The 22,551-nt window shown below is 36.4% G+C and overlaps 1 protein-coding gene across 2 annotated transcripts in view; it reads right to left on the bottom strand.

The window, feature by feature from the left end:
• Window positions 1–301: 301 nt before the first annotated feature.
• Window positions 302–22,551, bottom strand: part of LOC121410176 (HSPB1-associated protein 1-like) — a 71,107-nt gene continuing 48,857 nt past the window's right edge. For both annotated transcript variants that reach the window (XM_041602082.1, XM_041602083.1), the window contains exons 6-7: window positions 10,438–10,563; window positions 302–1,544 (exon numbers count right to left, since the gene is read on the bottom strand). In XM_041602082.1, the coding sequence (XP_041458016.1) occupies window positions 726–1,544; window positions 10,438–10,563 (945 nt within the window). In that variant the 3' untranslated portion in view covers window positions 302–725. The remainder of the gene's footprint in view (window positions 1,545–10,437; window positions 10,564–22,551) is intronic.

Here is a 22,551-nt window from a genome sequence, read left to right as displayed (position 1 = left end):
CCTACACACCAAATTTTTTTAAATCTGTGAAATATTTTTTGAGTTATTGTGCGGTAACCAACTCGCATATTTAATGAGCTGTGACCTTTGAAAAGCACACTCCGAATTCAAACTTAGCCTGTATTTTGGTGTCATCTACCTACACACCAATTTTTTTTTTAATCTGTGAAATATTTTTCGAGTTATTGCGCGGAAACCAACTCGCATATTTAATGAGCTGTGACCTTTGACCTGCAGGCTCCGAATTAAAACTTAGCCTGTATTTTGGTGTCATCTACCTACACACCCAAATTTTTTTCAATCTGTTGAATATTTCATAAGTAATCATGTCGAAACCAACTCGCATATTTATTGAGCTGTGACCTTTGACCTGCAGACTCTGAATTTGAACTTAGCCTGCATTTAATATCATCTACATACACACCAAAAAAATTGAAATCCGTGAAATATTATTCGAGTTAATTGTGCGGAAACCAAATGGGGGGACGGACGGACAGGGGCAATGCTAAATGCCCCCTCCGGACTTCGTCTGCAGGGGCATAATAAACATAGTCTAGTCATAAAAATAGCAGTGTAAAACTCCTTCTTACTTCTGAATAGTCAATATGAAATAGGTGGAAAAATAAAGCAATTTTTTTCATGATAAGGAGCTCTCATGTTCCAGGAGATACATGTAATACTAGCAGTAATTATTAAGGCTGATGAAATTTATTTTGCTCCTCTTATCATGAAGCGTCCTGGTTTTTTTGTTTATCCTGCACCTTCTCTAAAAGTCCTCTCCTCAGTAAAGTAATTATATTTGGTTGTGTCAAGCATTCAACTACCATTGCCATGGTAACATCAACAAATGAATCAGAAGTCTCCAGAGGAGTGCCAGAAGAAATGCCCATTTCTTGCTCAATTTTCAAATTAGCACAGTCATTACCTTGTCTTGATGCAGTTAGCTGGGTAACAGACCCATTGCATGGAACAGAGAACACTGACTGCTTAGCAACCATCATTCCACTCACGGGTATGGTAACATTATCACAAAGCTTAATTCGTTTGACAGAGTCCGACTGATTTTGCCCTCGATCCATTCCCTTGATTCCACTCGGCCTACTACCTAACTCCACAAGATTGGAGTTTGAATTTGTTAGAAGGCCTTGGGTTGAACTGCCACCATGAATGGGATCTGTAGTAATAGGAGCTGTTGAAAGGGTAGATGGCCAATCACTTTGAAATGTTTGTTGGTACAGGGACATTCCCTTGGTATTCTCTAAATCTACCTCTTCATCATGTTGTACTGGTTTCTCATCCATAGTTACTCTTGTTTCCCTTTCATCTGAACCAATATTTCTTTGAAGGTGTTCCTTTAAGGTATCTCTCTTGGTTGTATAACAATGTCTCAAAGGATCAGTTTGTTTTAGACTGATCAATGCTTCTGGCACATTTGCTGACACATTTGTTTCCTCCATCTCACATGATGTTTTTGAGTTCAGTTGGCAGAATGTATTAACTGCATGACTAAGCAAAGTCAAATTCTGTCTTCTGTTTGTAGCCTCCTAGAAATCAAGAAAATTTAATAATCATACATTAAATGAGTGACTAAAAGCAAAGGTTAATATAACACATTCAGGTATTTCAAAGTGTACAGATGTAATAGCCCAATTCTACTTTTCCGCTTTTACACATCCGGGATTCAATTTATGTGACATATTAGCACTTAATCACATCCCAATAGACCAATTGTACAATACAACCATATTAAATGAAATGTTTACAGAAACAGAATATTCGCTAGATACTATTTACATTATGATGAATCATGTAAACCCTTCATCCAGCACTTATTTAAATTTTGTCCAAAAGGTACCACTGAATTCTTGTTATGAGGAACTAAATGATGATGAAATGGATTACACCTTGTGCTTTACATCTCTAATGATTTCTTTTCATGTGTTTGTCAAAGAGCTTAGTTATACAATATTAATTTTTCTTCTTGAACAGCATTATCTAATCTGAAGGTTACAGAAGAAACAAACTTTCATTAAAATCAGATTATGAAATTAGAATAAGGTACTTTTAATATCATTTTATCTGTTATAAAACAGGAAAGGCCTTGGGCAAAGTTCTTAACATTTAATTACTATTATATGTTGAATACATTTAGAACTTATTGCATTAGTCAAATGCCAAAAAAAATAAGTATAGTCTAAGAACTATATCAGAAGCGTAACTAATAAGTCATCAAAGTCACACGACCCATACTAGAAATCTGATTAAAATTGATATTAAGACACTTCAACTGAGAATGCATCTTGTAGCAAACATACAAATAGATGTGAATGGTGCACGAATAAAAACAATTTGCACTTAATTTCTTAGAAGATGCCAGCTAACAAAGAAATTAGATTATTGTGATTCAATTTGTGATATGAGATCATATCATGTCATCTTTATGTTCATTCAATCATAAGTGGAATCACTTGTAAAACTTCCTTAATTCAAGTAGAAGCAGATAACCTTAATGGTCTCTATATATCTCCTCAATGAGATTTTTTTTAAAGACAGGATTAGCAAAATTGATTCAGGTATGTTGACTCCTCAAACAAAATTAAAATACCTGCAATAATGTTTAATTGCTGGAGCATTTAATGACAAGCTTTTTTTTTTTCTTGCACCAAAAAGTTTCTTTCATAAGGCATGAACAGTTAGTGCACTAAATTGAGATAAATGTATGTTATGACAAAGACAAAAAGATTTAAAGTTAAACAGCTTTTATATAATTCTTTTTTTTTCAAGAGAAAAAGAATATTCTGAGAATACCACCCCCTGGCCTCTTGCTAATATAAGGAACAGCATTCACCAATCAATTTTTGAACTTGATTTGCTACTTAATTCTTTAAATAAGACGACACCTCTTCATAGGTTTATTCAATTCAAATAAACATTTATTTTCTTCCATTTCGTTACATTTTTTGTAAACATTAATTCATACATAAATCAATATGTCATAAAAACTATGAATATGTACATGTTGGGTTTACAGAAGAAGGCGTATGTACAAAGCTGAGTCTTGTGGGGGGATATGCCTATAGACAAAATACAATAGAATAAACAATACAAAGGAAGGGGCAGAGAACAGAAAAGAAGGGTCATTCCATCTGGATTCACCCAGTGGTTGCACCCGACCGTCTCAGAATTCGTTGTAATTTGGTATACATAAAATTCACCATGGCCCAAGCACAAAACAAAAAAAATTAGTCCAATCGGTCCGTCGGTTCTCACGCTACGGCCCGCCCTTTTCTCCTTGTTTTGACAAAAATGGGCGTGACCTTCAACTTTCAATGGCCACTGCGTCGTTACGTGTTGACCAATTTTCATGAAACTGGTACCATTTGATAGGAAATTCAGAGAGGAATCCAAAACATGCATTGAATAATGTATTGGAGCAATTTATAAGGTCATGACCTTTGACCTTAACTTTGACCTTGAGTTTGACCCCCGGACAAATAATTTTTTAACTTGATTTTCGTGTATGTTAATTATTGGTATGATATTGACAAAATATGTTAAAATCAATGATGATATTTTATTTCTTCACCTTTAAAAACTCTTCCAAAGATACCATGAAATTTCACTCTAGTCCCACACACTGATATTCATGTTAGTAAAGTGTTTACCAGTTACATGATTTCTTCCAATCTTAAGTTACAGTATGCAAGCACATGAAAAGAAATTAAGCTTAATCAGTTCACAAATAAAAGATTAAACCTTTACAACCTTTGCACATTCATTGGGTGAATTGGCATGGAATGACCCAGAAGGAAAGAGAACAAGAGAGGGAGAAGTGAGCAGGAAGGCAGGCATAAATTACAAAATAAAATAGAATGCTCAACAAATGTATCAGGGGGGAGGCAAATCATAAATGCCACAACAATTGTCCATGGTTCATGTAACTTAAAGTCAACAGGAAACGAAAGATGGAAAATATTCATAAATGTACATATTTATCTCCTTTTTTATGTCACTCCCATACTGGGACCATGTTTGTGTTACTCCGCCAAATGGTTGTTTGATAATTGTGAGACCAAAAACCGGACAGACAACCTGAAAACATAAAAGGGGGCTTTCAATTGTCAGACTGAATGTCAAGCTACTACAAGTGACATAGTTTGCCAATGCGCATGCCAAAGTCTTCAACTCACATTGCTTTACTAATTAAACAACAGAATTTGGGGGAAATTGGCAAAATCTGAAACATGAGTGAAATTTCTCCTTTCAAACATTAGACAAAATAATCAGTGGGTAGCTCAATTTTTTTTAAATGATAATAATAATGGTGTCATATTTTACCAAGGGTAGCCACTTCAGTTCCGAAAACTGTTCTCCCAACCAGGCCTGCTTAACAATGTTTTTATTACCTTGGCTTTAGCACGGCGACCCTGATCGGGCACTCCAGCATTCAAGGAATTCTTCCTACCGTGTACTCATTCACCTCACCTAGGTTGAGTGCAGCAGTGTTGATAAATTTCTTGAAGGAAAACATGTTATGGCTAGGATTCAAACCCACAACCCTTTGTTTGAAAGGCGAGAGTCAGAACCACTAGACCACGACGCCTCCTACATCTTGCATAACACAAGAGTGTTTTGGTGAGATGAAAGTATACCACATTAATCAATCATCATGTGATTACTATTCATATGAGAGTGTTCCTTTCTATCATGATCCTCTAAACCCCCTGTTCCACCATGCCCATTTGGCTATGATTCAACGAACCTTCAAGCAGGATGGAGGGAAAATGAACCACTTTAATGGGAGTCGGCACAAAATAATTTGCAGCCATATAAGTTTTCAAAAGGAACGGGGGATTCATTACATCAGCATGCCACTGTTAGTATGCCAGGGAATACCTGATTAACCTTCACCCACGACTGCGCCCCATGTTGCTAAGGCTTTTCCCGCTTCCCCAACCATTTAAAATGGGCGTTTTCTGATCGGGAAGATTGACATGAAATTTTGAACATGTTCAAATTTTTTAACCGATCACGCCACTCTGAATAAAATGCTGGTTGTTACCCCATCTTCACAATGTTTCTATTATTACTCTTGTTTCCCAGCAGAAATTAGCAAGGCTGTTGGCCAAAGCTTGTGAGCAACCTGCGGGTGAGTAGCCTGTAGCCGAGTGTGGCTTTACAACCTGTATGAATACTGGTATATCAGTGTAAAATAACTTACAAAACTCAATTTTCAATTTTTTCTGACTTGTAATTTTACTTACATATCAAGCATGCCATCTTAAACACATGGGAGTAATGCTGGTCATTTTCAAACGTGAGTGACACGACAATCGGAGAGGTTTAATGGCTCATATCTTCAAACTTAAAGGTTATGAATCAATCATGACTACTATATTACATACAATGTAGGACTGGCATGGGCCACTACAAGTTTGATTTGAATTCAACAATTTGTTTAGTAGATATGATTAAAAAACGGTGCGTGAGTGACACGACAAATTTTGGACATGGGTTTCTGACCACTAACACATATGTTTGGATTCGTGCCCAAGTAGTTGTCATGGAGTACTGTGAGTACCAGTAAATGGACATAAATAGTGTACTTATCTAACACATATAGTCAAAATCAATCAAACCTTCTCTATGGAAAATGGTACCCTCCTATATCCCGTGAGTGACACGACATCCAAAACGTGAGTGACACGACAAGTGCAAAAATACAAAATTTATCTCAACATTGAAAGTATTTTTGCATGATGTAGAAGAGTAAAATACCATTAACCAAAAAACAAGCTTAATTACATAATAACTGCTTTCTTTTAAGTTCATAATATGCCATTATGATGTTTTATTCTTGGTTTATGGTCATATTTGCCCATCAACTCACATTCCCTATACCATACTACATTGTCACACTAGGGCTTCTACCACTCTCCTCTTTAGAGGAGGAGGGGGCACTTGAAGGAGGTGTTATGCGGTCTTGGCATTGACATCAACTCAAACATTCTTTTTGTGGCCTGATATCATTAAAAATGTTTAACTCTTTCTCCCTATCTGTATATGTTTACAGGTTTATACAATTCAGCATCCACAACGGATGGAATAATTTTTCCTTGTAAGAAAGGTATTCTCAATAGTCACTCACATCATCTGGCATGGTCTGGTAGCCAATGATGTCATGTATGACTCCCTTTTCTTGAAATAATGGATTTCAATATTATCCTCCTTTAATATTTTCATAGGCAATGTCCAAATAGAACATGGCAGTTTAAATGTCTTTTTGGTACCAAACCACAATCACATTGCTGCACACTTCAGATGGACTATCAGCAAATCGCCTTGAGAAAATTGGAAATTCAACTCAACAAGCATAGGTTTTCTCCTGAACACTGCTTGTATGTGGACCCTCCCAAGGCAGTACATGTAGGCACTGTACCAAAATTCAGAGCTATGCTTTTTGCTGGAATTTGTAAGCGCCTTTTCATTGCTAATTATTTGATCATATACCATACCACGGGAATCCAGGGAAAGCCACAAGGTGAAAGACGCAGTCAGTACCTGATTCTTGCAGTCTGCTACTATTACATAACAACTACAAGTCATTAGCCTTTCCTTTTCTAAGCCCTTGGATGTCACACTAAAATCCAATTCAACATCCCAACCAGGCTCCCTTTACACCTCAATAGCTTTTTCCCCTCGAGGTCCAGCTCTGTTCTTATCATGGTGATCTCTTATATCGCATGTACACTACTTTACCACTAAAATTTCTGCAAATTTCAAAAAAGGATCCGTGACTTTTCTAGCTGAGTATAACAAAGAAATAACATTACTCAAAAGAAAGGTGAACTATCTGCTTATTTCTGTAAATGGAGACAGAGAATGTTCGAGTAATACCTAGGTATGACTTGAACCATCACCCTCACCAACCTTTTATGCATTGTAAATATGTCCATTGTTTAAGTATAGTGGTTTTTCTCTTGATACATTCATAATTTTGTGTTGATTGATTATGTTGTTATATTCTTAATCACAGTACATTCACCAAAATATGAATTAGGATCCGAGTCTTCACACCAATGGAAAATTGTCAGGATTTTTTAAACCAAGGCAACCACGGAGAGGAGAGAAAATAGATGAACTCAATGTCAAATTCAATATTTCCATAAAAGGAGTAAAATTAGGAAGATGGAGGAAATTATTAGCCTAAAATAGGCCTAAATGATGTCAGGAACAACATTTTGACTGTATCCCTGGTAAAACGCTTCAAAAATTACTGGATGTCCTTTTTTATACACAATATAATACCGTGAGTGACACGACATTGTGAGTGACACGACACAACTTTGACAGTTAATTTTAGCTTTACCTTAACACATTGGACCAAGTTACTTTATATACAATAAGGTACAGATAAACTGTATTTGCTCCAGTACTGGGATAAATTAATTTTCAGAATACACAGCTCTAGAAAACTTTTTGCATTTAAAACGTGAGTGACACGACAACCAGTTTTGAAAACTTTGAAACCCAATTTTTTTCAGAAAAACACTTCACAGAATTTTTTTTGCTTTTTAGGAGTTAGATACAATACACAGCTTGTATCTTGCCAACAAATGTGCTTCTAATACAAATTTTATATTGTGATAGGCAATATGTGAATTTTAATGCAAAAATCAACATTTTGTAACATTTAATTTCCCTTGCATAAAATTCACTGTATCTCAAGACATAATAATTTTATGTAAATGAAATGGAAAAATATAACTTAAGATGTCTAGTTTCAAAAAACATTGAAGCCTAATGATTACTAGCAAGTTTTAATTTTCACCCCCATGTCCAGTTTTGTTTGAAAATGACCTGCTGAAAATTTGTTTACTGATTATAATTTCTCCTATTAAAAAGCTTCTTTTTGTCCACGGCAGACTGCATTTGCATAATGAGTCAGAAAGAAAGGATTGAGGGTATTTGAATTTGAATTACCTGTTGGGGAATACAATTATAGAGTAATCAGGGGGCCGTTTCAGAAAGCTGTTCGTAAGATAAGAGCGACTTTAAGAACGACTGGTGAACCTTTCTTACGCGCTTAACCATCGCCAATGTATATACCATTTACCACAAGAAAGGATCACCAGTCGTTCTTAAAGTCGCTCTTAACTTACGAACAGCTTTATGAAACACCCATCTGGATATATTTTGTAAACCTAACCCTAAGAACCCCCTCCAAAAATGATAGGCATCTTCGCTTCACCTTCTAATATTGCTTTGGTATGCCAACTGTTATGACAAACTGGAAAAAAAGTAGAAGTTACGGGTTTTACCAAATTTTCCACAAAAATATGGCTACCATGGCAACCATTTCACCCACTCCAAAATCATTTGGCAGCTTTGTTTTACCATAATGGACCTTCATGACACATTTGAAGTTATCTGGAGAAGAAATGCAGCCAATATAGCACTCACAAGGAAATTTCTGCTATTGCCACAAAAACTCTTGTTACCATGGCAACAATGTCTCCGCCCACATTATAATCGAAAGGCGGCTTCGCTATACCATACTCGACCTTCATGCCAGTATGAAGATGATCGGAGGAGAAATGCAGCTGATAGAGCGCTCACAAGGAAATCTTGCGGCGCACGACAAGGGCCAAATCCATAGTATCCTCCGAACCCTGTTCGGGGGTACAATAATTATGTGTTTATGATATATTTTTTTCCTTAAATTGAGGAAATGTGACACGTCAATTTTTTGTACTCACACAGAATTATTTGTATTTTACTTGTTTTCTTTGACTTTCCATGCAGCGGCAATGCAAAATATACCTTTGTATTTTCACGATTTTTATTTTTACTGGTCTCACATCCGGGTAACGGAGCATGCATCATGTTGATTCGTGCAGCAATTATACACTGTACATCATAATGCTAATAAAAATACGCTGGTTACTGTGTTCATAGGCCAGGGACACAAAATTTCAATTACATCACATTGGTAAAGCTTAGTGGCTCAGCCTGCTAAACATGACAAAGTAGAGTAAAATATCTAAATTTTCCTGATTTTCCTCTAAATATCTGATTTGGATTATAATAAAAATGTTGACTGGCTTTTCTTTCAGGAAACATCAAACATATTGCCCTCATCTAAAGAATCAGGCCAAATGATTATATTGTGGGAAATATAATATAGGATTTGTATAGCGCACGTATCCACCTTGCTAGGTGCTCAAGGCGCTCCTATATTACCCAGGCTAAGCTAGTCTATCGATTCTGGTGCGCAAAGCTTTTTGAGGAATTCCTTCCTGCCGGTACCATTCACCTCACTTGGGTTGAGTGCAGCAGTGTGGAAAAATTTCTTGCTGAATAAAAACAAGCCATGGCTTGGATTCAAACTCACGACCCACTGTTCGAAAGCCAAGAGTCAGAACCACTATACCACGACACCCCCACATATACTTGATGTTCCCCTCAAGGTCAGTCAATATTATATAAATAACACAAAGATTGTGAACCAATGTTTATTTACGGTATTTCCTTACATTTTTCTCACAAGTTTGCAGCATCAAGCCACATGTGATTCTAAATTTTTTTATTTGTCCCCTTTATTTCACATTTTGATCCAGACAATGTACATATAACAATACCGATTCACTTTTCTTCAAAATACATACTCTTTTTAGCACTGATCCATCTAAGACAAAGGTCTGTAGAAGCTTGGAACATCAATAGCAAAAAGTTAGCAAAATATGTGATTTTTTTTCCTGATTGTATAATGTATAAAAGGAGCATTTCCTCAACTGTTAGTGTTGACTCTTCATAATTCAAACAATCATTGCTATGTTTTTATAACGAAATTTTATGTTCAATTATAACAGAGACATCGTAGATATTGACTTCAAAACATTTTTTAATTACTCATGCCAATGATGATTGTTCATTAAAAATCTGAAGGTTGTTAAGCCCCCTCGAGATTCTCTGATGCCAGATATTGGTTAATTCTTGTTTTGCTTATTTTCTTTCATAAACACATGCACTAACACTTCAATGAGGAACATATAATTACACAAATATTTGTGTAAGATATTTCTAATGGTGAGTCTTTCCTCATTACACATGGAATTCAAATTGAAATTTCATAGAAATCTTCAATTGATCTCTCCTTAAAAATGGATAAACATCAATTCATTCTACTGTACTAAAGTTTGAATTATGACCTTTTTTTCCATTTCCAAGCTGAATTTTTCACGTAACATGTCCCAAATCAACCAACTACTCATTTCTTCCCATTCATAATTTCCATTTTCTCGAAAACAAATCAAAAGCAAACCTATGAAATGTAGTGATTTAGTTGTCCTTTCCCACAATCAATGCAATAATGGACACATCCAAATTAAAAGCAAGGTGAACACTAGAATCCTTAGGCTATACAATAATACTCACCTCAGTGGGATTAAGCCATTGACCTTGACTCTCTTCATTTTCCTCATCATGTCCTTCCACTGACATTAAGCCACAAACAAGAGTCCTACAAATGGCCTCATCAAGGCGACTTTCATGGTCACTTTCCTGTAATGAATCAATGATAAAGACATGAAAAAAAATATGCATTATATTTTTAGTTTGATATTCTATTCTCTTCATTTGGGGGACACAACAGACTCCCCCGGGGGGGGAGAGTACTACTGAAATAATAACATGATACCTATTTGCCACGTTAAAGCCAAATATATGGGGTTCTGGAAATAAATCTTGTTCCAAAAATTGTAGTGGAACGGCTCTTGGATCAAGAATTGCGATAAATGCAATATATGCTCTGGAACTGACACATAAAAAAGGAGGTGTCCGGAACTCATTAGATCGTAGGTATAACATGGTAATCTTGTTAGATTCATATCGTGTAATTGCTAGATGTAATGTTGTTGTTGTATTAGAACTTGGTAAATCATTTTCCTCTTAAAGACAATAAAACCTCCATTACAAGTCAGTGCTTATATTCAAACACTAACTAGTGGAGATGTGCAAGCAACCAAATGGCTCCCAAGTGAACTTAAACTTCAATGCCTGCCCCTTTTAATGGTTCTAAAATTTTGTCACAACACTTGAAGCATTGTTCTGTACTGGCCTGGGTACATCATAACATGAAACAATGTAGCATGATTTGATGCATAAAATAGTCATTAACTAATAACAGGGCAAAAGCGTTTTTGTGTCTCGCCCACTTATGAAATTAACCAGAATTATCATGATTTGCAAGGGCACACAACAGAATTCTATCAAAACTGCACTGTGAAATGACTGGGATGGAATAACACTTGTCATAGGAGCCTTGAACTTAAACTTTAATGTTGACCTGAAAATTACCTTTGACCTTACCATGTGACCTCCGACTGCAGCATAACACGCAGGTCCCCCAAGTCCATCTAACATCCCCAAGTTTGGTTGAAAAGTGACGGTTGCGGACTTAGGTGTCATAAGAGAGTCTTGCATGTAAACTTTAATGTTGACCTGAAAATGACCTTTGACCTTGCCATGTGACCTCCGACTGCAGTATAACATGCAGGTCCCCTAAGTCCATCTACCATCCAAGTTTGGTTGAAAAGCGACTTACGGTTGTAGAGTTATGTGTCATAAGGTTTGTGACGGACGGACGACATTTGAATCCCTAAATCTTGCCTTCACCTCTGGTGGGCGAGACAAAAAATCATGCATGTTTCATAGTAACATTCAGCTGGTTTAATTATTTTTGATTGAAATTAACTTTTTGTTGGGGTGGACTTCCCCTTTATGGTTAATATGGTCCATATCAATAAAAACATATTTTTGAAAAATCTGTCAAAAGCTATGTTTATAGATTTAATAGAAAAATTCTGCTATTTAAAGATGCCCTGATAAACTATTGGCTGAAAATATTGAGATCTGAAAAAAGTTATTGCATTTTAAAATGAAGCAAAACTTTTGTGAAAACAGTTACACACACATCGTCATGAATATTCATTAGGTGGGCTGATGATGTCATGTCCCAGCTACCCTTTTCATATATTATTACAAGAAATCATAGGTTTCTTATAATACATGTATGTCTCCCTTGTAACAAAATAAGTTGCAGCAATAAATATCTTATGCATTAAATGAGGGGTAAATCAAGATTTTCTTTCATTATTGGTGGACAAAATTTTGAATAATTTAATTTGATACATATATACAAAAAAATTAGTGGGGATAAGGCATCGTAAGTTTTACTCAATGGCATATTGATGAGGACATGTAAAGAATTGTTGACCATAACAATGCAAAGCAAGATGTCATAACTTTGTTATTCCTTGTCTTATTTTACCAAATTGTAGTGTTTTGTTTGGCTGATTTTACTTCATCTCTTCAAATCGTATTACTTAAGCTTGGAGAACCCTTTAGGGGATATGAAGAGCATTTCATGAGAAATTGCTCACATATTAAAAGATGCAAGGACTTCTGAGTTCTAGTAGTTTATTTGTCAGAGAAAATCACTGACAAATTCATGCAATGCTTCCCAAATTTAGAGCTCACAAAATTTGACAACTGCACAAAGTAAAGGTTTTATAACCGGAATGCTTTTTAAAAACAATTTTAAACAGGATATATCATTTAGTCACTCTGTAACCATTACTCCGTAACCGGGTATAGGTTTACGTTTAAAGTCGTTATTAATGAAATAATACATCAATTGTTTAGTGTAACGCAGTACATTAAAGCTAGAACATAGAATCCAATCAACAAATCAAAATTGTGATAGCAGTTCAAAATTCACAGAGTTTAAGCATTATGTTTTATCCTCAAATATGCATGACCATTTTGCGTCATGCCATAACCATATTTATGAACATTAATTTCTCATTAATTCAGTGGATCAAAATAGCAAAAGTTATTATTTTGAAAGGTGGGTCTCAGCAACTACTGACAGGTAACATTTCTTTGCAAATATCTATTCAAATATGGGTGATATCTTTGTTTGAATGGAAAAGTTTGTTTCTGAATGTCACTCTGTTACCTTGGAACTGCCCAAATATAAAAGGAAAGATCAGGGAGAGCAAATAACAAATACTTTAAAATGACCAGAACAAAAAATAATGTCGCAGCAACGCATAATGTCGCAGTCAACGCATAATGTTGTAGTTTTTCTAACGCATAATGTCACGTCGCAACGCATAATGTCGCAGCAAAGTGTTAACGCATAATGTCACATGTCGCAACTCATAATGTCGCAGCGGTTATTGCTTCACGGCTCGATTTACAGATAAGATATAAACTATGATTTAACCCAGTATATTGTTCAAATACTTTCATCTGAATATTTTGAAAAGTGTGTGTGAGGGTGTGTGAGTCAGTGTGATGTCGGAATAAATGGGCTAACAATATTCGGGCTAAGACCACTAAGTCCAATTCTCATTTGGTCTAATGACCACTTGGTCCAATAGCCAGTTGGTCTTATGACTACTTCGTCTAAAAGCCGATTGGTCTAATGACAATTTGGTCTAATAGTAATTGGTCTAATGCCCAGTTGGACTTATCGTCACTTGGTCAAATCTTTATTTGGTCTAATTTCGTCTAATATATTTTATTGTCACTTGGTCTAATTCGATTTGGTCTAATACTAGTTTGTCTAATTGTCGGTTAGTCTAATAATAATAATGATAATAGGCATTTATAAAGCGCCATCTATCTAGAAATATTCTATATTCCGAGGCGCGTCGTTATTATTATTATTACCCCGGCTTTAGCTCGAGCTGCCTCTCAGCGCTCATGCATTCAAGGAATTAATCCTGTCGGGTACCCATTCACCTCACCTGGGTCGAGTGCAGCACAATGTGGATAAATTTCTTGCAGTAGGAAATTACGCCATGGCTGGGATACTACTAGTTGGTCTAATAACAGTTCGCCTAATCATCACTCATCAATTATTAATTTTGTCTAATAAGCAGTTGGTCTAATGTGCTGTTGGTATAATTTCTATTTCGGCTAATTTCCACTTGGTCTAATTTTCTTTAGGGATATTTGTTCGGCTATTCCCATTAGGTCATCATACACACAGATTTGTGTTTTTTTTTTCATTATTGAACCTGGACACTGTAAAAAATAATATTGCATGTTGTCCGATATAGGCGTTAAATTAGGCCTATCCAATGTCTTAAGTGTAAATGAGGGAGGATGGAAAAGGAAAACAAAAATAAGAACAAACAAAAAATAAATTAAGAGAAAATGATAATGATAAAGGTTGAATAAACATATACATAAAACAAAGTTGATGAAGAAGAAGAAGAAGAAGAAGAAGAAGGAGGAGGAGAAGAATAAGAAGATGAGGACGATTAAGAAAGAAGGAGACAAGAAGAAGTAGATAAATAAAGAATGACTGTTCATAAGATATTTGTGCAATTTTAAAATCATTTTTCTTTTTTTTTTAGTTACATGATCTGAAGTAATTAATATATTTTATCGTGTATCCCCCCAAAAAAAATAGATATATAAAAAAAGCCTGTTCACATTGCCAATCCCCCAATCCATTTTTAGGAGGAGAGGGCGAAGAAGTATTAAAAAAATAGAATGAGAAAATAAAACGATGAATACTAACAAAGTATTTTAATAATATACATGATTTGACGGCTTTGTCACTTTTGGAATCCCCAAAACTGCATAACTATTTGCTTTTTTTCCATCAGGTTTAAGCATCGTCCGTAAAGGTGCATAACAATGATTATAAAAGAGACAAACATATTTACAAGATACGTTTCTACACAATCAATATTACATTATATTTTTTCCTCTCTTCGTACTGCTATTGTGATGAAACCCCGCCAGTCGACCATTAAATGCTGCATGCGTTGATGTAATGATTATGGGTATGATATAATTTTCAGCATTTTTTGTATTAAGAAGTTTTTATTTGTCAACAACTTTAATTCATACATGTCATATACAAAGTAAAAAAAAAAAATGAAATACATCTTTAAAAATTGATATATAAATACATTGAAAAACTCATATAATTAAAAATCTACATTTTATCATTTTTTTCCTTTAGTATTACAATAAAACCCAATAAAACTCAACGTACTCATTTTTTTTCTAGTGTCAAATATTTTCTAAATACACAAAATCAATCATTACCACAGCCTAGTCGCATTGAAGCCATTAACAAGGTCTTTCCATACCCCCCCCACACACACACACCTTGGCCTCATTCCTCAAATATTTCATATCCTATAACAACATCATTATTGACCCTATACTTACCCCCCCCCCCCTTTGTTTTTTTTATATTAAGGATTTTAAAAATAGCAAAGAAGCAAGAAAAAAGGGAAACAAAACAAAACAATACAAACTCCCTCCCAACCCAATGGAATGTGCCCCTTACCCTCTACCCTCCCCATACCCCCCCCCCCCCGCCCATGCCCTTCGTCGTCACAACCTTTCCGTTCTACTTGTGTGGGGGAGGAAATAACTTGATCCTTCCTTCTATGAATGGAAAGAATGAAAAAGAAATATATATATATATATATATATATTGTGTGTGTGTGTTTAGCATTCATAAAAAAATATTTTCGTTATTATTATATACATATATGTTTTATTTCATTTTTTTTCCTTAATAGCTTAAGTTATTTATTTTGTATCATTTTTCTTGCACAGTAGATTTATCAGACATGCCTTTTCATTCACTTTTATACCCATTTTGTTCCAAAAGCACGCAATATAAATGTCTGCGCTCACTTTGCTCGCTCGCAAGTTCACTAAATATTCAGCGAGGAATACATTTCCCATTATTTCTGAGCATTTATGACAATGAAATACATAAATAATCTAGATATGCTTGAAAGGATTATTTTTTACTTCTCAAAACATCATGAATCTTTATATTTGGGGTGCCCCCCCCCCACCCCAATTAAAGCCCTATTGGTATCACACTACCACATCCACGTACGTGCGTACTCGTACTCATAGAACCGGATTTACGTCACTGAGAATTCTAAGATGGAGGCGGTCGAATCTTTTTTCTCATAGTGACGATACGTATCATATTTTCTACAGACTAATCATCCCCCAAAAGGTAAGAGTTTGTAAACTTTTCTCATTGTGAATCTTTCTTACATCCAATACTGAATTCTTGCACTGAAATTCTTCTGTCATGTTGAATTTGCTCTTCTATATCACCTACACACAGTTTCTTTTTAGTCCAGGCCTTTGCACTACAGAGTGAGTCAGAAAAAATGTCCCACTTTTGTAAAGTTGAATTGTTTAAAATATGAATATTTAATCATTAGTTTCATGATATGTCTTGATAGAGGTATCCTCCAAGTACATTCAGGTACCATTTTCATTTGATCCCCTGCACGCATGACTGAATAGCGGACAATCTTTAGAAGAGTGTCAAATCTCACTTGCGCCAAATTACAGGGTGAAGAATAAAACACTCTTTTGAACAAAGACAGTCCGACAGACTGAAACACACACACGCACACACACACACACGCACGCACTGGCAGACCCACTCAAACATGCACACACAAGCACACCCACACACAGACACACAATTACTGCAAACGTTGGTGAATAAAAACACAAACAACTGCTGGGACACCGGCCGAACATCGGCGAAACCCTTGCAAAACAACTGCTACACTCTGAGTCCTTGTATACTCGGTGACCATAAATGACCTATATGTTGTGGTGTGAATTGAGGACGAGCCATGATTCGTGTACTTTTGCTACTGTAAAAAGAGGCTCAAGTGACTGCTGCCAAATCAGGCAAGCCCTTTTATAGGCAAGTGCAACAAAAGCACAGGCATCCATTGTAAATTTTCATTGTTAACCAACAAAAGACATAAGCAGCATATTGGATTTATGTGCACTTGATGCTGATGATGATCAAGATGATGACAATGAGGATGATGATGATGATATGATGGTGGTAGTGAATGTGTTTTAAGGGGAAAGATTGTCGGGAATTGCCACTTAAAACATTCAGCGATCTTTCTAAAAATCAATGCTTAATCAGAAAAGAGAAAATTATGAACCAGTTATTACCATGTGTGTTGTGTGTGTTTGTGTGTGGGTGTGTGTGTGTGTGTGAGCATGCCAGTCTGCCTGTCTTTGTCTAAAGCACTGTTTTATTCATCACCCAGTAACTTGGCGCAAGTGAGATCTGACAGTCTTCTAAAGATTGCCCGATGTTCAGTCATGCGTGCACGGGATCAAATGAAAATGGTACCTGAATGTACTCGGAGGATACCTCTATCAAGACATATCATGAAGCTAATGATTAAATATTCACATTTTAAACAATTCAACTTTACAAAAGTGGGACATTTTTTCTGACTCACTCTGTAGACCTAGTCTAGGTCTTTTGACGAGACCTTGTAGTGGACTGTATCAATAAAGCTATCCCAGGGGTGCATTGCCATTACACCAATGACAGCATGCTTTGTACGACCTGTCCACATAGTAATAATGACACTAGAGGGCGTACTCCTGCGATTGATGTTGGGAAAGCCAATGGGAGCTACCATGGCTGGGTGGTATAACCCACACACGGCGAATCTCTTTTAAGTCCGGGTTAGATGTACTGCCATGACATAAAAAACGTAATCGATGTTTTTTTATCATAAATTGATATAAATGAAAATGCTATAGGAATTATCAATTACAACATGTGCACGTGTTTGTTTTTAAATCGTGTGTGAACGTGCGAGTGTCATGTGGAGAGTGTTTTATGAAAGGACACTGTCGGGCGTTATAACCAACAAGTCAGGAAAATATTTGACAGTAACCAAAGTAACAGCTTGCTCGCTGCCAATCTGAAAATGTTGATGAAACGCTCCCCCACATAGATGGAAGTCCGGGAAAGGAAAAATTCACACTGACAATTGTTTCCTTGTAAGATAGTAAACAAAGATAATGTTAATGATAAATACTGGGGAAGATTTGACAATCTATCAAATATAAAATCAGTTATCAAAATTGTAATGTTTTGGTTTTTGACGTCATATTATGCGAGCATCTCCATATATTTTGTGCACTAAAAAGATCAAGAAAATAGGCCTATACTTTTTAAAGATTTGTATTGCCTCCTGAGTAGTCATCAAATTGTCAAAAGAAAAATCAACTCATTATCTGTACAAAGAGTTGCATATACCTACAACAGTTCATCCTATATAAAACAAAATATGATTCTTTTGTGTCAAAAGATTTAAAATATTTTTCGTGCCTTCTGCTTTTCACATGTTCGTTAAAGAAAACATTAGTCATCATGAACCATCAAAAAGTAAATTCATGCATTTCATAATGTTTTAGCAGGTGTGGTAGCTTATATGATCATAATTAAGATTTTTTTTTTGCTGAAAAGGCAAAGAGAATAAGATTCAGAATGGAAATTTCTCGTAGCAAGCTGATTTTTTTTTCAGGATAGATCCAGGAAAACGTTTGGAATAACAAAGTTCTCATATGTCCTGGGGGGGTGTCAGTACTCCAAGATGGCATCCAAAATGACCGCTATTCACAGAAAAGAAACATAGCTCGTTATTTACACTAGACATCCAATTTCGGTGCATATTTGTTTTGAAGAGGTAAAAAGATGTATGTACACAGGTTAGAGTGAAAATAAGCAGACCAAGATACCTAAAATCCAAGATGGCGTCCGAAATCAAATATTCCACAATCCATCTATTATATACTTAAATGTCTTAATTTTGTTTCTATTCAATGGTTTTAATGGTCAAGTAGTACAGTAGGACAAGTTGTAAGGATCATCAATCATAGTATTTCTGGTCATATGAATGGTGCTTTTTGTGAATAATTATTCATCTGGTTGTCTTTAGCGTCAGCATTGCCGCTTTGTGTAATGATGCTACAGGCGGTCCACTTTTTTCCCCTTTTCTTTTTATTGATGGGAGGGCGATGTTCTTGCTCAGAGTGAAATGGTATCGAATTGGAAAATGAAAAGGATATAAACTTATTAGTATAGTACATGGATGAAAATGAATATATTTGTGGCACGATTAAGAATTGGAAAGCTTGACTAAATAATTGTTAAGGACATTCTGAGATGGACGGATGATTACTTTTTAGGACATTATGAAAGTCTACGTACGAGCATGGTGTCATACACTAATGGCATTGAACTGGGTAACTTATTTGGACACTTCTTCTCCTTGCAATAATGTACAGTATTCGAGTTCATTTATGAAGAATTTAATCTAGAATACCACTCTAAATTATGTGGGAGTTCACACCCTTTGATAACATATAATTTTTTACTCATGTAAATACCGAGAGTAATATAATGACCAAAACTTCTGTTTTCGTGCTCTTCCTTCGCTTGTTTCATTGCTTTTGCTCAGATTCGTTTGACCATCAAAGTAACATGTACAATTTTATTTTAGGAAGACGACAAAATCTATCAAATAAACAAAGAAAACAACATCTTGACTTGAAATTCTGTTAATGTTCGGTAAATACTGTTCATTATTTTCTATCCCACAGATAACGCATCACAATGTTGTCAACAAGAATTTTCATGCTGTTTGCCCTGTGGCAACTTGTAGCCATTGTAAATTCAGTTGGATATCATCCCATGGAGAAAACAACATATGACACAATCTGTAGTCTCGTACGAGGAGATTTCAAGGTACCACTTGCAGAACGTACAAGACCCGTGATCAATGCCTGTCGAAGGTATTACAGGAATAGAGAGCTTTACCAAGTAGATGAGGATGGGATCCTTTTTCTTGATGGGAAGAAGGTAGCCAAGGAAGCAGATATTGATGGTCAGATCGCCCATGCAATGACAATGAGTAAAGGCGCTGGTGCTCGCAAAATACAGATCCGTATCCGAAACCAATTTCGTGGAATCAGTGAACGCAGGATCTTAAACAAGCTGGATAATTCTGAAGCCTATCAAAAAGCAAAACCTAGGTTTAAGAATAAAGCAGTTGTAAGACCGATCCAAGCATTTACAGTTCATCAGCGTCATCAGGTAGATTTAATCAACATGAGAGACCAAAAAGTCAATCACAAGGGAAAGACATACCACTATGCTCTGTCAATCATGGACATATTCAGTAGGTACGTCTGGTTGAAGCCATTGGTTTCAAAAACCAGTAAAGTGGCCAACAGAATGGAGGAAGTCTACTTGGAACATGGACCCCCGCTTGTACTGCAACATGACCAAGGTGGAGAATTTAAAAAAGCCGTAAGGAAACTGATGAACAGGCTGCGTGTCCAAATCATCAGCAGCTCGCCATACCACCCACAAAGCCAAGGCAAAGTTGAACGATCACACAGATCCTTCAGGGACAAGCTGAGTTATGACCTGATAAACCTTAAGAGAAAGGGTGTGAACTTTGCAAGCCATTTGTTAACATATGCAACATCATTGAATAATGATGCTCGAGAAGAATTAGGATGGCGAACACCTTTCGAGGTTTATTTTGGCAGGAAGAACAATAACTTGGTCTCGGCAGAAATAAAAAGAGTCAGAATTTGTCATGAAAGTAGTAATGGTATTGTTCGACATACGCCAAGACAATCTGATTTGACAAAACTCCGGAGATGTCGAATGCGTAAAGCGGCAGCTAAAGCTTGTCGTCGCATTGCCGAACGCATGGTTAACAGATTTATTCGTAAAAATCCACCATCTATCTATGAAAAGGGGGAGAAGGTCCTCGTAAGAACGAGGCACGGCAAACATCACGAGCCGAAAAGGTATCGGGTTGTCTCTGGCGTGATCCTCGGGCATAATAGGAAGCACCACTGGTATCTGGTGAGATATACAGGCCATCTAGACAACAAAACCATTAAAAAATGGTTTCCTGTACAAGATATAACTAGTCTCACGAGATCGAGTGAGAACAGTCGACAAAGGCACCAGACATGTGCCAAGCCTCTGAAAGAAAAGCTAAGGGAAACTCTTTTAATTCCCAAAACTCACCAGAATAGGCTGTCGGAAATTGGTCGCCCGATTCGTTATAATCCACCTGGAAATGGCAATTGCCAATTTGAGGCAACTGTTGACCAACTAAGAGCGCATGGTATTTATCGTTCTGCCGAGGCTTTAAGGCATGAGATTGTCAGCGATTTGGCAATGAACCCGTATGACATGACTGGAACTTACTTAGGAAATTTTGTAGATAATACAGATTTCCAACGCTATGTGGAAAATATGGCGAAAGATGGTTCTTATGGTGATCATCTCGTCCTGCAGAGAGCGAGTGAGCTGTATAATGTTAACATAATTGTGGTGTCATCGATTGGCCCGCACGCAAATGCTATTATCTCGCCTACAGGGTTTTTTCAAGACTGCTCACCAACAATTCTGCTCGGACATTTCGCTGAAGGTCAAGGCGACCACTATGTCAGTCTAGTGCAGACACCTTCCGACGTAGAAGCTGTTATCAATGAAAGCAACATATATACCGACTTGACAACTTAACGACACATGATACATCTTCGCCAGATGTTTCTAATGGATTACCTGATGATCTTTCTAACAACACAGAACGTACATTATCAGTGGCGCCAGAAAGCCCCTTTTATATTGACTCAGAAAGTTCATTGCCGATAGGCCTACAGCAAGAAAGTCAAAGGTTTTCGGTATCTCCTCGAAGGTCTATTGTCTCGTCGACTCCGGAGAGTTGTCGTTCTGCGCAATGCGATAGTCCTCGTTCTCTTCCGCCCCAAAGTCCCCTGTCTGACCAGCTACAAAGTCCACTCTCTGCGCCTACTGAAAATCCCCTTCCCGTCCCTCTGGAAGTCAGAAAAGAAAGGTCCCAGCTCATCCAATCAGTTAGCCGATTGTCAGATATGGCGGAAAATTCGGCTTATGAATTAGACTGCCATCATGAAGTAGTGACGTCAAGACTACCTCCTGAAATTCTCCAACAGATTATCTAAGGGAAACCTTGTTTCTTGATATGGGAATGATTGGTATATTTAATCGTGTGTCTGCAACATTTAAGGAGCTAACAGCTTCTATGTATCAATCATTGCATATCCATGCATCCCTTAGTAAAGAACTCGGCATTGATCGCTGTACAGAGAGAGCTATTAGCATAAGAAAAATATATACTCATTCGGGAAAAGGGAGTGGACTGTCCTTGCGACTGAAAGAATTGTTTGGGTCGAGAACAAATTGGATTAATGGCTGGTTACTCTTAATGGCCATGAAGTATTCGAGATATATCATAACGGATATCTATTGGAAGAAAGAGCGTTAAGACAACAGTTGCGGCCAGAAATTTACGTAGTCCTAGGAAATTCAATCTTAACATTTACTATATCTCATAAAATAAAAAAATAATTGTGCTATCAATGTCAAACAAACATATATGTCATGCCCCGTTATCACACTGCTTTGTCATCAGGAGCGACACTAAACAATTCCACCAGAAATACGCTTTAATCCCAATGGCACCCAAATAATGCAAAAGAACTTAATACGCTGATTCATTTAATACCAAAGTATTCATTGTAGTATTTATATTGCTGAATATATAGTAAATGTTACGATGTTTGTCAAACCCATTTTAC

The sequence above is a fragment of the Lytechinus variegatus genome, chromosome 3 (genome assembly GCF_018143015.1).
Source record: "Lytechinus variegatus isolate NC3 chromosome 3, Lvar_3.0, whole genome shotgun sequence".
NCBI lineage: Eukaryota > Metazoa > Echinodermata > Echinoidea > Temnopleuroida > Toxopneustidae > Lytechinus > Lytechinus variegatus.
The sequence above is the reverse complement of the archived record's forward strand: the minus strand, read 5'-3'. Positions and strand labels throughout refer to the sequence as shown.